Source organism: Pseudochaenichthys georgianus, chromosome 14, assembly GCF_902827115.2.
Source record: "Pseudochaenichthys georgianus chromosome 14, fPseGeo1.2, whole genome shotgun sequence".
Lineage (NCBI taxonomy): Eukaryota > Metazoa > Chordata > Actinopteri > Perciformes > Channichthyidae > Pseudochaenichthys > Pseudochaenichthys georgianus.
Genome location: NC_047516.1, coordinates 17,613,386 through 17,629,546, shown reverse-complemented (window position 1 = coordinate 17,629,546; position 16,161 = coordinate 17,613,386). Strand labels below are relative to the sequence as shown.

Sequence of the window (16,161 nt, the reverse complement as noted above, 5' to 3'; positions counted from 1 at the left end):
CGTGGGTGACTTCAAACTTCTGAGCCAAGACGTAATAAGACTCTGTCATTCAGTTGTTGAGTTAAAGAGTTTGAAAGTAATTATGGAAGCAGTTTTAAATAGACTCATTTATTTCTTTTTCAGTGACTGATTTCTTTCATCTATTGGAAAAAGAGGGTCCGCATGCTTATAAATAATTTGCTACGCTTATCATTCAAGCAGAGAAGAGGGCGGCATGAGGAGGTCATGTTATCTGAAGTGTTGCCACTGCTTTCATGGGAGGGAAAGCACTTTTGAAGAGAGGAGAACAAAATAAAAGTGACACCACAGATCAACAGCGAGGCTGGAGATAAAGACCTAGTGCCCTTGCAGCGTAGTATGCAGCGATCCACCGACAAGTGAGTGACATTTTATGCAAAGTGTTTTGTTATATTCAACACATATTTGCAAGCCCAACAAATGTATATACCGCATGGGCGTCGCAGCCATTATATGAGGGTGGGACAAGTCCCCCCCACTTTTTCAAATGATTCGTTTAGACCCCCCCACTTTTACCATGTGGAAAGTCCGTGAATCGGTCTATCCACTCGCCGCACTTTGTAGAGCGCTGCGTCAGTGCTTCACTATCAAATCCATTCCACTTGCTTATTGAGAGAATGCCCAAATCAATGAAACTCCGTACCATGTTTCCACTGCTACTTTGGACCAAGGCAGATTCTCACATAGCGCGCGCATGTTCAAGGAATGTTGTCATAGTTGGACCGCTCAGACCTGTTGTATGAAGCGATGCCGGTAGCGGAGGTAAGGCACACACACCAAATGTTCAGGAAATGGTTAATACAGCGAAAATCAAAGCTGACGATCTCTTGGTTTGATATGTTTCCTCCCCCAGACAACATGGACATAAGAACATTTTTTTCAAAGAAGAGGAAAGTAAGTCATCAGCTGGTAGCAGTTAATTCTTTCACACACAGTGACGTCACAAGCTACCCACAATGCAACACGCGCCATATATATATATATAAATACGCCATTTTCCTGGAGGTGCAAATATCCTGGAAGTGCAAATAGAAACAGCTAGCTAACGTAGCCAGGCAGAGCGCACTAGTTTTTTTTTCTGAATTAACGACCGAAGAAATCGCTGCATGTCTTCGGATTACATCTCTGGACTTGAGGGGTGTGCTCTAGGTCGTTACCAGCGTAAACTAGAGCTGTGTGGGTTGTCGGATTGCCCTTACAGACTGCCTGCAGATGTATGGAAAAACGACAGTGGCCTTCGTTGATTTTGGCTGCATCAACGTCTAATTTCTGGAAACACCAGGTGAATACCCCACTTGTCACAATAATATTATCATGCCATTGCATATATGTGGTATTTTAGAGTTGACTAGATATTGATTAAGGCAATAGACTATGATATTCAGTACAGGAAGCTTAGCAACACCTAGACGGTGTACGGCTGCTTGCACCTCGCGTAAAACGGCGGATACCGGAAGTACGGTGTCGCGCTCGGCCCAATACCCGTATGTGTGTGTGAAAGAATCAGTTAACAGTTATGGCGGCGGAGGAGTTTCGTATGTCATGATGGAGAGATACAAATACTGAATAGTTTAGATGAGAAAAGGCATCGAAATGCCAGGTTACTAGTATTTATCATGTAAACAGGGAACATGAATAACCCGATCTCTCTGTGCTCATGTAAACACTATATCCCCAATATGATCATAACATGTCCATGTAGAGTAAACAGTGTCAGTGTCAGTGTGTTTTACTGCCTCAGTTCGATAAGAGATTATTTTCTGAGTTCTTTAATTTAGGTACTCTCTCTCAAAATGATAATGTGCATTATGTTTTAATTATACTTCTTATCATTCAGAAGCTTTTTGTGTGTGTTTATGTTTTACTGAGTGCATATATAGGCAATTTCCATCCCAGTATTACTGTTTATTATCTGTGCACATTACATAGCTAATATTCTACCTACTGCTTGGGACTTTGAGTCTTCAAAATGTCCAATGTCACAGACTGGGACTTACTTTAGAGTCAGTTGTATTTACATTCAGTATGACTTGTTATGATTCAATGTGAAAGAGTATACTGCTCAATAAATAATGATCACTTCACCACCTCTCTTGACATCTAGGCGCTTGAGAGTGAGTCAGAGGCAGAACACAGGGACAGTGGAGAGAGGTCCGGTGCTGAGGTGAGTGATGAAAGGGATATGACAGTTTAGTCAATTGTGATTTGGACTCTCATCCCAGAATTTTAAGTAAATCAGTGGGGATATTGAACAGGAAACATTTCAGTCAAGGGGCATCATATGACCAATATAGACAGAAGAGCAACATTTATTTGAACATTTAAGTCAATGACACCATTCCTAGGTGAACTTAACATCTGTATGGAGTCAGATCAGTCTCAATATTAATAAATGCTCACAGAAGGGTTCACAAATGTATTTTGCGATTTATATATAAATGACTCTCCACAACAATATCTCTCAATGCACAATATTGTTATTGTTGTATATTTATGTACAAAAAATGGGCATTTAAACTGCTTTTTATTAATTCAAAGACGGCTTTGAATTAATAATCAAATATGTTTCCTTTCTTTTATACTGGATGAAATTACAAAATGTACCCATCATTTTCCTCATAGTATAGCCACATAAAAGTATCAAACCACCTTAAAATGCACCAGAATACAGGAAATCTATTTATTTCCGTGGGGGTGACCCCCACACCCCCCGTTAAAAATGTCCCCCCCACATTCAGGATGCTTCCTACCACCATGATATACCGTAATGTGTGCCGCGTGAAAGGTGGACAAAAAAAATAGGGATACCGGAGCTGCAGGGGATCTTTTAAGGGGATGTATTGTAACTCTAGATAAAGCAGTGGTATGCCGGGGTTGCTCGTGTGCGAAGAGGGGTGAAGGGGGATGAAAGGAATCTATTGTAGGAGTCAACCTCGTTTGCAGTGGGAGAAGAAACGTACAGGAAGAATTGCCAGGATGAGCAGAGGTCGAGAAGAGGCACGCTGGTCTTATTCAGCAGGTACTTTGTTCTCAGAAAACATCTTTCTGTGTGTGAATACATAAAGTACCTCTTCCATTGTAACTTCATGAAAAAGAGAATTCAGTTATAAAATATACCTCTAGCTGTATAAGTAGCAGTCGTATTGCCCTTTAAATAGATATCTCAACATTTGGATACAAATAACTAAAGCTACCTGTAATACTAGAGGTGTGAACATTTTGGTTTTTGTCGTTTTTATGAACTGATTCTCTGAGTGGAACTAAACAATTACATTTGCAAAGTCCGTTAATTTCGAACAATCAATGGCCACCTATTTGTGATAACTATTGGGATGATTGATCGTTTGTTGAATTTGTTTATTTACTACTAAAACATATCAAACATTCTCCAGTTCCAGCTTTTCAAATCAAATTATTTACTTTCTTTCTTTGTTTTATTTGTTGTCAGATCTACCAACAGTAAATATTAGGATGAAGAGCAGGCCTCACTTAAGTAAGTATTTTTTTATCAACATTTTTCATATTTTCCTCATTGTAATCAGGTTGTTTTCTGACATTTTCTCTGTGATCTGAACATATCTCTGTGATCTGAACATATCTCTGTGATCTGAACATATCTCTGTGATCTGAACATTTTCTCTGTGATCTGAACATATCTCTGTGATCTGAACATATCTCTGTGATCTGAACATTTTCTGTGATCTGAACATATCTCTGTGATCTGAACATATCTCTGTGATCTGAACATTTTCTCTGTGATCTGAACATATCTCTGTGATCTGAACATTTTCTGTGATCTGAACATATCTCTGTGATCTGAACATATCTCTGTGATCTGAACATTTTCTCTGTGATCTGAACATATCTCTGTGATCTGAACATATCTCTGTGATCTGAACATTTTCTCTGTGATCTGAACATTTTGTCTCTGATCTGAACATTTTGTCTCTGATCTGAAGATTGTATCTGTGATCTGAACATCCCACGGTCGAAGAGTAGTCTTGGAAACAAGCCACGTTGCAGTCCATTACAGCTAACTATTGTGATGTCGGAGAGCCTTAACCTGTGACAGAAGGAGCTTCCTGCCGTAGATGGGCTTGTAATAGGGCCATGTAATTACCAGTGGCTGCCTTGGAGCTCTGCCCAGCTCAGACGCCCCGGGCTCTCATTACCCACAATGCTGGCTGGGCTCTTAAATATCAAACACCTCTTTGTGCTGGAGGCATGACCGCCCCTTAGCCTACGGCTTCCCTCAGAGCTCTGCTGTGCATGCATGTGTGGGATTGTTTGCGTGAGTGTGTTCCAGCACACATCTGGCTTTAACACATCTTTATCATACATATTTATATATATAGATGCGACAGGCTGCTTCACCTGTGGTGTCTCACGGAGAAATACCGCAGGTCCTTCCTTCCTACAGCGGTCAGACTGACAACCACGACAGCCCCTGGTAGACCCCCCCCCCCCCCCCACACACACACACACAATACACACTGTTGAGATCTTGTGCAATAAAACGGCAATGTGCAATATTGAGGCTTTTCTGAAATTCTGAGCAATATGTGGATTTCTTTACACATAATGTCTCAACCTTACATTACATATGTCAAAAAGTTCTGAAGCTGCTCATCATTTTTAGCCATGCATGGATGTGTACTTACCTACTTATTTGTCTTTATTTTTATTCTAGTATAACTAATTTGTGCTTTTCTTCTATATATTAATATATTCTGTATTATTGCATACCTTTGCTGTAACAATGTAAATGTGCCCGCTGTGAGACTAAAGGATTTCTGATTCCGATTCTGATGAACCTGCTTACATGAATTTAAGTGTGACATATAATGCTCACTTCCAGTCAAAGGCTTGTAGACACAGAAGGGTCCATTTACACCTAGAGCACTTTGCTGTATGTGCTGCTGTGATTCACAACATCTGCATTTTAATCAAACGTGTTGTTTAAACCTTCCTTTGCAAATTATATAATCGGAATCTTTAAAACCGACTCTCCTGCGAGAAAAAAAAGTCCAAGTGGATCCACTATTCTGTTTGCATTGACTCATGTACTTCAGTGTTCATTTAAAAAGCTGTGGGCCTTTTTTATTTAAGCCAAGAGCAGAGGAAATAGAAGGGAAAAAAATAACTTTATGGAAGCAAAGACAATCAATTAGTCAATGTTTCTCCTTTCAAGTGCATAACTGAGCGGAAGTTCTTCGATTAGCACTTTCCCCTAAGTGCATAATCATCACAGAAGGAACAATTTGTCTAAACCTTATTCACAAAACCATTAAATGGAAAAAAAAAAAGATTGTTCTTGTGCAATCAACATTTGATTTTGGGTTGTCGCACTACTCAATTATTGAGTAAGGCAGAAGCCGATACAATCTAAGCCCATAAGTTGATGATTGTTCGACCTAAACCTCAATGTGAAGGTTCTATATAAAGATTAATTGTGCTTATTCTATTCTTTTAATATGAAATCTAGACATTCATATTTCTTTGGAAGTTTTCAAATAATTGCCAATTCAGATCATAAGCAACCCACTCTTAAACTTTCCTTCACATGCAGATATTTCCAACACGGGACTCCCGGTCTGGTTACTGATTGCCTACTTGGTTGTCGTCTGAGTAAATCGACTGTAATTTCATGCAAATTGCAAAAGTGAACATATAGAACAAAATGTATAGAATTTAACGAGGCCTTTTTATAGGCATACATCAGGAAGTGAATCACGGACATTATGCAACTCAAATTAGCACGTTGGTATTGGTTTTCCTGACTGAAAGTGCGCATTGCACTATGTTAGAGTTGTCCTAACCCTCTGTAGACAAATTGCTGAAATACTATTTGAAGGTAGAGTTTGGTCTGATCAACAAAACACTTCCTTTCCAAATCTTTAATATTTTACTAAATGTTTTTGGAGAAATCAGCCTTTCCAGTAACGCTACTCAACATATTGTCCAGCCATGTTTACAAATGACACCGGCAGTCGTGTTAAATCATGAAGCAGTGAGTGATGTGTGTAAATCTTGACACCTCAAAAAAATGCTTTCCTATCTTTGATGTTTAATAAACCTGTGAGCCTCATCAGTTCTTCAGTTATATTATATGATGCAGCATCATGTGCAGAGCAACGTTACAGACAATGGGCTTCTGTCGCTCTAAGATTTGTGAAAGACTGATATTGTGGCCCCCAACTGCACTGATGCTCTGAATTGTAGATCACTTTATAAGAAAAATGTGAATGAAAGGAAGTCGGTGAAAATATCAGTCAACTTGTGAATCTGAAGCTGATAGAAAAGGATTCATTGGCCAAGTGATTACTCATAAAAAACATTATGAATACAAAATATTCTTTACTGAACTGTTGGAAAAATGCCAGGAACCAATTATAAAAGTTGGTATTTAATTGTGAAAGTGAGATTCTCTGAACCGTGATAATAAGTGTCTACACTCGGAGAGAAGAGGAGACATACAGTCATCTGAAGAGAGGACTCTAAAGGTTAGAGAGACCTCACCATATGCAAAACACCTGAGCCAGTTCGCAGCTTTCAACATTTTGTTCAAATGTTATTTGGCAAAAGATTCAGGACCTTTCTGCTTCTACCATGTAAAGCAGGGGTCTCAAACTCAAGGCCCGGGGGCCAAATCCGGCCCGCGACTTCATTTTCTGTGGCCCCGTAAGAGCTTGCAAAGAATATAATACGTTTTATTATACGGTTACATGCCACTTTGCAGAAGCAGGTTGCCCATAAACTACATGTCCCACAATGCATCTCGTTCTGTGACATGCGCACTGAAGAGACTTGCAATTATTTGCCCTGGACTTCTGCTTTCAGACGTAGTTATCCTATCCGATAATAATCCAATTCAGAGGCAATAATGTAATATAATACATTATTTTTTATATATATATATATATATATATATATAGTTACAACAGGCCCTTTGAGTGTAACCTTTATGCGAATGTGGCCCGCGATGAAATTGAGTTTGACACCCCTGATGTAAAGTCTCAGTGCAGAAGCAAAGTGGCTGAATTCAAATGAAATAAAAAATTGTAAAATCTTACCGTTATCCTCAACGGAGAACTGGAAGACATCAGATGTGACATTTTCTTCATTCCGTAAGACATAGCAGATCTTCAGGTCGTCAATATCAGCTGTAACAGGAAAGTCACTTTAGTTTTTTGGAGTGTCAGGTTATAAAACAGGTTATAAAGCAGGTGAAAATCATGGCCGGACAAAGAAGAACAACAAATAAATAAATATATAAATGTGTGCCAATATGCTAAAACCCTGTCAGCCTCAAAACAATCAATAAGGCAAATGACAAGCAAACAAAAAAAATGTTTTGATGTAATTAATGACATGCAAATGAAGGCCAGTGTATTTAGCATTTTAAACTGGAAGCTACACTATTGTGTCACTGACAGATGATACCAAGTTTAACCTTGCCCCAACTTAAAGCAAAGTCCAAATGATACATTGTATATCCAAGTGCTAAAGATAACAAATATGTATATATGAAACAATTTGCATTTTAAGATTAAAAATAAAACTTTCATGTGAAGTTTCACACTGGCTACACAGAAATAGCCTCAAACACACTTTGAAGTTTAATTATTGCTTTGTGGCTTGTTCAAATACTCGCTCTGTCAAATAATTGTTCAAAAGATGGAAGCTGTCCCGCTTCAGCAGCACACCAGCTACAGTAACAGCAGGTTTCTAGTATCACACTGATTCTGTTCCTTATCAGCATTCAGCATGAACAATTCTCCAACAGAGAAAGCATTCTAAAAGTCATGCATCTGTAATCCAGGACGATAAGGCCGCAACCTCAAACGTGAGACAGCTCGAGCTAAACCAACACAAAACTATTAAATCCTGAACCTGCCAGCTCTCTGTCAACAGCGGCGGAAAAACCAGGTGACAGTGGATGTTTAATGACAGATCTGGGTAAGAATGTTAAAAGCAGGATTGCAGCAGGCACCTCCACTTCCACAGCTGTTTTGTTGCCTTTTCCGAATTACAGGGTTACTGTCTGACTCCTTTTTCTCCAACATTCTTCAGAAGCGTCTATTATAGCACTGAAAAATCATCTAGACTGTGAAAGGGCTTGGCCTCTGCGAACAACCTTTTCAATAATATATTTCAGAGGAAGGAGGTTCATAAAAGTATAAACCCCTGACTCCTTGCTGGGACGCATCGTACACCTCTTAGGTGGCTTCCTGTCAAAGCTGCCTCTCTTTATTCCCTTGCGTAAAATGGATAACTATTTTCCACGTATGCATTCTTTTTTTCCTATTTCATCGCACTGTGGCGGCGGCAAGAAAAGGGTATTCTCTTGAGTTTTGTGACACATCCTTGAACCTTAGGACCTTGCAAATGTGAAGTCAACACTGTGAACCGGGGGCACATTGTTCATCAAATATTTAAAGAGAAAGCCTCATGGGACGTGCCCTGGAAATAGGAAGAGTAAATAAAGAGCGAGGGATTGTCTCTTTCACCTGACTGATTCCTCTGACGAGCCTGTTTGCTCTCTCGCACTCACTCTCTCACGCCCCTTGCCTCATTCTTTATTTCTCTCATGCCACCTACATCTCCCCCTTCCCCTCTTTCCTCCTGCCTCCTTTGCTCTCCCATCCACTTTACTTGCTCTCTCTGCCCCCTCTTCTGCCCTTTTGCTCCTCGTTCTCGCCGAACTCTTTGTCTCATGGGTGCCCTTCGTTTTTAAAGACTGCAGCCGTACATTGGTTTGCAGAATGGTCCATCTCCAAAAGACTCAAGAGGTCTTTTTTCACTCTGTGTTTTCAGCCCCCGCCTGTGCTTATGCCAAGCTTTGATACAAGCAGGTGGATTTTCTTATTCGTTTGTATGATTGCCTCAGCGTGAGCCACTGCAATGATTGCATCGCTTTAAACCTCAATCAGCGGCATTGTTGTCTTGATTCCGTCAGCATTATCAATAAACAGACATGCAGATGAAGGTTTTCAAATTCATAGTTAAGGTGGCATATCGCTCAATATGAATGTATGTTGGTGGTGCACGGAAATCAATTTGGTTGAGAGGTTTCGGGTTTATATGAATATTTAAGTTTCACCAACTGCTATAAATGATTTCAAACTTGAACTGACCTGGTCAAACGATGAGACTGTGCTGAAACTCAAATGTCATCCTGTCACTAAAAGATATGCTCTGACCTTTTCACATGATCTTCTACTTCTGTCCTGCTTCATTTAACAAACCACTGTAGAGAACATCAGATGTGAACATTTCCCCGGAGAGGCAGAAATAATAAATTATTCATCTCTAACCGTCTACAAGACATTTTTGCGAAACATCAGCCTCTAACTTTGCTAATTATGATTTGATGAGGAAGGCACATCTAAATCAGGCCCTCAAATTAACTATTGAATCCCAAGCCTGCACTTGTCACACATATGAATAATTATTACTCCATAAATTAAAAATATTTGGTAGGCAGTGTGAAGCATTCATCAAAACGTACATGATTTTTGTGTGAAGAATTTCTTACTGAAGTTTAATATCATGTAAGTATCACTTCACTTTAGGGGAATATAATTATTGGATTGAAATTCAAATAAAATAAATAAGCACTCTTATGATACTCAAAAGAATGAAAGATGTTTGAGTTGGAAAAGGCATTTTTTAAATGTCAAAATTACATAAATGCTATTTCATATTCGTTTTGAGAGAGGAATAACCTTTAAGGTAATTCTGTTCTGTTTACCAGAACTGACAATTACATTTGAAAATCGAATTTATATGACGAACATCACTCATGCACAGTACTAAAACTTGTAATTGGATTATGCAATCCACATGCAATATTCATGCAAAGGTTGTACTTTATAATACTGGTGGGTGTTTGTTTACCTTGACTAAATGTGTTGATGGAGTTGTTCCCTTTTCCCAGGTTAATGATGTATCCATGTTTGGGCTGTGTGGTGACGTGGAACACCAGGGAGGCGGGGGTGCTGTCTCTGTCCTGTGATCTCAGCACTTTGGAGCTGAGGGGGAAACCCAAGTGACCTGTGGACAAGATCTTCAAAGTGGGGGCACCTTTATTCACCACGATCTGGGGGACGCCGTTGTCGATGGCCACAATGGTGATTTTCATGGTTTGAGGGTGCCGAGTCTCAAACACAGTGTCTGGGAAAATGTAAAAGTCTGTGTGTGTGCCATCGGTGATTATAAACGAGAAGGAGTCCTCTGAGGATTCAGTTCCGTCATGTTTGTAGCTGATGAGGTTTTCATTGAGGTCTTGTTTGGTGAAGCTGGTGACGGGTGTGGACTTGTTGTAGAGGAGTTTGCCATGAGTAGGCAGCTGGGTGACGGTGAATCTCAGCAGCTTCTCAGATGTGTCTTGGTCCTCAGCTGTGAGCTCGAATGGTGTAATCAGCTTAATTTGCCCTTCTGTGACAACTAAATTATTAACTGTCACAACAGGTTTCTTATTATCAACATCCACGATAGAGACTCTGAATGTTCTGAAAATAGGATTGAAGCCATCAGTCACTTCAAATTCAAAACTGTCCATTTTCACCTCATCATCTGACGTGTGGATGTAGTAAACCTTACTGCCAGCCAGCTGGAGCTGAGTGAAAGACGCAATGGGCATCCCAGGAGTATCTGTACACTCCAGGTGGCCTCTGACGGGGGCCCTTGTGACGGTGAAGACTAAGTTCTCATCGGGGCTGTTGAGGTCAGTGGTGCTGAGTAGATCTGTGGTCAAAGTCACTCTGCCACCTTCTCTCAGAGACACGCCTTTACTGACCACATCAGGGAACACCATGTCGATGCTGCCCACAGTGATGTAGAAGTAACGATCAATAAGTGGGTTAATTCCATCTGTGACATCAAACTTAAGCAAGTCTCGGATGCCTTCCTGACCATTGTGTGTGTAGAGAATAAGCCCCGCGTCGAGTTCAGCTTGTGTGAAATTCATGCCAAGCGTGATGTTCTCCAGAGACCCAGGTGGGATTTTCCTCTGCAGGAGGCCCTGCCCAGGCCCAAACCTGATGATAAATGTGAGAGTACTGTCGTCTGAATCTAAATCTGTTGCTTTGAGCACTTTGCTGTTGATCTCTTTGGCCTCCCCGATTTCAACCTCCAGGCCGTCGTTGATAAGCATTCTGGGGGTCTCGTCATCCACAGCAATTATCATTACCATGGCTGTCTTCTGCACGGAGTACTTTCCATCAGTCAGAGTGATATCAAAGCTGTCCTCTGTTGTCTCTGAGTCATCGTGCTCATAAATAATACTTGACGCCTCCCTAATCTGCTCTAAAGTGAAATTAGTCACCAAAACTGAGCCTGTTGACAGCTGGTTTAAAATGGCACCATGTTTGGGAGGTTTGGAAATGAAGAAGACCAGCTCCTCGGGTGGAATATCCGCATCAGCCCCATTCAGAATTGGAGTGTCGATGACAATGTTCATGCCCTCCATCACAACTATCTCCCTCAAATAAATCTCAGGCTTTTCATCATTTGCAGGGATGATGACAATTGGTAAGAAATGGTTCTCTGAGAAATTGATGCCATCAGAGCACCTAAATGTGAATCTGTCTTCCACTGGCTCTACCCCTTTGTGAATGCTCTGCACAAAGTAAATATTCCTCTCCCTGATGTCTCTGATTGTAAAAGCACTGATAGCTGTTCCTGACCTGGACTTTTCAGAGCCTGGGGCGGGTGAAATATTTTCCACATAGCCGACAGTAGGCTGGACAATGATGGTGCAAAGGATATCATCCGTTGGAGTGTCATTATCATCAGCGTTCAAGTGCTCAGGCCCTATAGCATATTTCTCCCCTTCAATGACACTGAATTGAATTCCGACTCCGACCTCAGGGGCTTGGCTGTCAACGGGAAGGATAGTGATTCGGACCTGAACTCCGTTGACCTTATTGCCACCCACTGTCCAATCATCAGACATGTCTGTGAGGGTCAAATTAAAGCCATCCAGCTGCGAGGAGAGACCTACTTCACCACTGGTGTGTGCATACACAACCACACCATTAATAATATCAGCTTGTGTAAACCTACTGGCAGGCACTCCTTTAACCAATATTTCACCCATAATTGGAGGATCTTCCACAATAAAGGTCAGCTGGAGGTCGTCTGTGTCATCATCACGGCCTTGAATTACATTAGTTGTGATTTCTGTGGCTCCGTTTTCCAGCACATCTATATGAGAGCCAATTGTTCCCGCAGGCAGGCTGATGCTGGGAGTTTCATCATCGACAGGCCTTACGTTAACTTTGACCGTCACGGTTACAACATGAAACCCATCACTGACATCCAGCTGAAATTCATCGCTCGTCGTCTCCTCCCCGCCATGAATGTATGATATCTTCCCCTCTGAGATATCTTCATGTCGGAAAAGCTCTTTTTTCTCTAGGTCAGTGAATGCAACCTGTACTTGGCCGTGTTTAGGGGGCTGGCTAAGAGTAAAGGTGATGTCTTTGCTGTCTGTGTCGAGGTCTGTGGTGTCCAGCTCTGCAATACTGATGATGTGAATACCACGTTCAGACACAGTAAAGCCTGTGTTTGTAATCTCAGGGGGTTTGTTGTTTACGGGCTGGAGGTGGATAGTGAAAGCTCCTTCTACGCTGTTCCCAGCCGTGTCTTCAACAGTGTAACGAAACTGTACAACGTGGGCTGTTATTCCAAGCTCAATATCAGGGGGGCCGTATGAAATCTTATGATGATTAATTTGGGCTTGTGTGAACTCAGTAACTTCAGTGTCAGGGCTGTCCGTCAGAACCAAAGAACCAAACACAACTGGGTTATTTTCATCTGTATCTACCGGGGGCTGGATAACTGTATATTTGAGGTCACGATCATCAGAGTCCAAATCGGTGTAGCGCAGAACATCTTTGTTTAAATGAGTGATCTTGTACTCCTGTACGGTCATCTGCAGTGTGGTGCCAGGTAACAGCTCAGGGGGGACGTCATCTATGGGTAAAACCCGGATTATAAATACACTCTCCCCTGACTCATTAGGGGGGTCATTGTCATCCTGAACTTTAAACACAAACTGATCCATGACGGTGTATGTGTTGTGAGGGCCAGTGTGCTTGTAAAACAACTTCCCATCAGTGATATCTTTCTGAAGCCACTCTGGCACCTCTTTCTCATACACTTCATCCTCTGCGTTAAATTTCCAAGAGGAGGGGTCCTCTGGGGCATCTGACTGCCTTAAGAGCACTGTGCCAATAGTAGAAAAGGGAGGGACAATAGTGAATTTAATAGTTGAGTCCTCAGAGTCAATATCTGCAGCGCTGAGCATGAGGGGAGAAATAGGCATCATCTGGTTTTTGAATAGCACCACGCCGGTGTTGGCATTTATAATAGGTGGCTCGTCATCAGTGGGAACGATTGTTATGGGAAAAAGGAATTCTACTTCGTTTTTACCATCTGACATCTTAAAGACTATGTTGTCACTGTATGTGTCGCTCCCATCGTGCTGGTAAACAACGACCCCTGTTGTAAGGTCAGCAGGTGTGAACAGCTGCCTCTGAGAGCCCAGCACCATGAGGTCCCCGTGCCGTAGCCCATCCACCACTGTGATGGTGACAGTGTCCAGGTTGTCTTCATCGCTGATCTCCAAGTTGTGGGCATTGAAGAGAGGACGAGACTGCCCCTCGTACAGCAGCTGACCAGTGTTACGTGTCACAACAGGGGCTAAGGAGTTCATCGGCTTCACAACTATCATAAAAGCAAAGGGGTCAGAGATGGCCCCGTCTGTGTCTACCACCTCAAACTCAAGCTGGAAAATCCTCTCAGTGTCTGAGTCCAGGGAGGGGGGCTTGTAAGCTATTTTCAGATCACGCAAGTCTCTCTGGTAAAAAGATGTGATGGGAAGATTTCTGTCATCAGTGCTGACTATGTAGCCCTCCTCATAGGATAAGGGAGAAGTGATGTTGAAAATAAGCTCATCTGGGTCTGACTCTGCATCTTCAGCAGAGAGCATATCAGGGGTGAGGGCAGTCATAACAAACTGGCTGATCTCCATCATCATCATGGACACAAAGCTGGGTTTGGGGGGAGTGTTTTCTTCTCCCTCTTTAATGCGAATCATAAGGTGGAAATACTCCTGTTTCACCAAATTGCCTTCCTTATCATGCAGCTCTACAACCATGGGAACATAATCTCTGTTAGGGGACTTGCGGTCAAACGTGTGCTCATAGCAGATGTCAGCTTGAGTGAATTCATCACAGTCCATCATTTTAGAAAGTTTCCCCCCATCAATCAGCTTTCCATATCTAGGCAGAGCGCTGCCACTTGACAGGGACGTCACTTCACATTTATGAGAGTCTCTGTCATAAGTAAACTCTAAAATCTTTTTATCAATGGGATTGCTGATCGCTTTGAGGTTATCAACAGTAAGAGGCATGTTTTTGGTGAGTAACTCTAGCTGCGTAAAAACTACTTCCACCTCCATCATGAACGGGATAATAACGGTTTCGGTTTGCGCATCATACCTGAGCTGCAGCCTCACTCTGTCTTTAGCCGGACTTCTCGACCCGTAGTGGGAGTATGTCACCTCATTGGGACCGAAATCACACGGAAACTTTTTGGGTGAGAGATGTCCCGGTCTCTGTGAGAGTGGGTCGTTATCCAGGACGGTGATGCTGCAGCGGTCTCCCGGCTGCGTCTGAATCACCAGATCATTGATGGGATCAATGAAGATTGATCTCCCGAAAGGCACACGTATTCCGTTGTTCGCTACTAAAATTGCATCTTCTGACAGTTCAGATCTCAGCGCGTAAAATAATCCCGAGCTGTCGGGATCCGCGAAAACAAGTCCAGTTACTGAAAAACACAGAAGAAGTCTGTGGAACATCATCATGGCGAAGGATGAGATCCAAAACATCCGAAAACAGTCGCTTTGCAAAGGTGATGTTAAGGACGTCCAGGTCTATTTTTACTGGAAAAGGTAAAAATCCCCAAAGTGTCGGGAGTCAGCTGGATGCCTACACGGATACTCCCGTGCATCTATCCGTCCGGACCCTCAACATGCTCCGCGAGAATAGCGCGCAGGAGTTTTAACTTCAGACACTTGAGAGACTGCGTAAGGGAGTTGCCGCCCACCTCTACGCATATTGGAGGATTTTGAAGGCTTGTTACCTCAGCTCCTTCGTCAATGGGCAGTACAGCTGTCATTCACATGGTGGGTGGTGACTAGGAGATGGGCTGAATTACACAGATTTATGACATTACTAAATTGCTCCCATTAGGTCTAATCTGCAATATACTGTAGAGGTGTTTAAGGACAATATTACCCTGAAGACAAATTGCATATTTAGTATTGCATGAGTGCTCAGATCATATAATGATGTGATCTGTGGTCGACATTCAGACACACTGATGAAATTCAGAGAAATTGTGACTTGGAGGGCTGCAGATGTTGTCAATTGTTTCATTCTAGAAAAAGAAAGTGTAAAACTCCACTAACTTTATGTCTTGGCATATGGCTTAAATATGGATTACAATTAGGAGACAAGGAAGGCTTTATTGCCTGCATAAAGGGAAGTTGTCATTAGTGGGCTCATTGTTGGCTAATGATTCTTCTCTAATGACCCTCATCAGTTTTTCTATCTCCACATTTCCTGCTAAAGGCTTAAGTGTTAATAATTGATAGAAGTGAAAGTCTAGGTTGTTAAATTCCTATTTGTGCCGTCATTCATCCATCTGTTTAATTTGCTGTTTAGATTTTTGTAAACCAGCAATTGGACCTTCCCTTGTGTAAAAGTAAAAGTCTACACGCTTTGCAGTCTAGAGAAAGAGTGACCCTGTTCTTGTCAGGGACGATCAGTAAACTATGATGCAAAAAAAAAAATCTGCCACAAACAGAAGCGCTGGGATGTGAAAAATAAATGTGGCTGACAGGGTCCAAACATGCTGTAAACTGCTTCTCAAGACAGGAGAAAATCTATCAGGCTAGTCCTTGGTGGTCTCAGGGGAAATTTGTACAGCAAGTTGGAAAGTTGTCAAGGCTAAGCCATTAGAATAAACCCGATCCGTTCCATTTGCTCTGGAAACTGACTTTTTCATGTGATCAATTCTCTGGCATTCAAATGGTTGCTGAATGTTTTTGTATTTGATAATAAGGAT

The 16,161-nt window shown here is 41.8% G+C and overlaps 1 protein-coding gene across 3 annotated transcripts in view; it reads right to left on the bottom strand.

Annotated features, from left to right (window-relative positions):
* LOC117458182 (FRAS1-related extracellular matrix protein 2-like) overlaps positions 1 to 14,920 on the bottom strand; it is a 70,826-nt gene extending 55,906 nt beyond the window's left edge. For 2 of the 3 annotated variants that reach the window (XM_034098485.2, XM_034098483.2), the window contains exons 1-2: positions 9,919 to 14,893; positions 7,092 to 7,181 (exon numbers count right to left, since the gene is read on the bottom strand). In XM_034098485.2, coding sequence (XP_033954376.1) covers positions 7,092 to 7,181; positions 9,919 to 14,893 — 5,065 coding nt within the window. Of the gene's footprint in view, positions 1 to 7,091; positions 7,182 to 9,918 lie in introns of all 3 variants that reach the window. The other variant, XM_034098482.2, reaches the window with a different exon arrangement.
* Between the last annotated feature and the right edge of the window lie 1,241 nt (positions 14,921 to 16,161).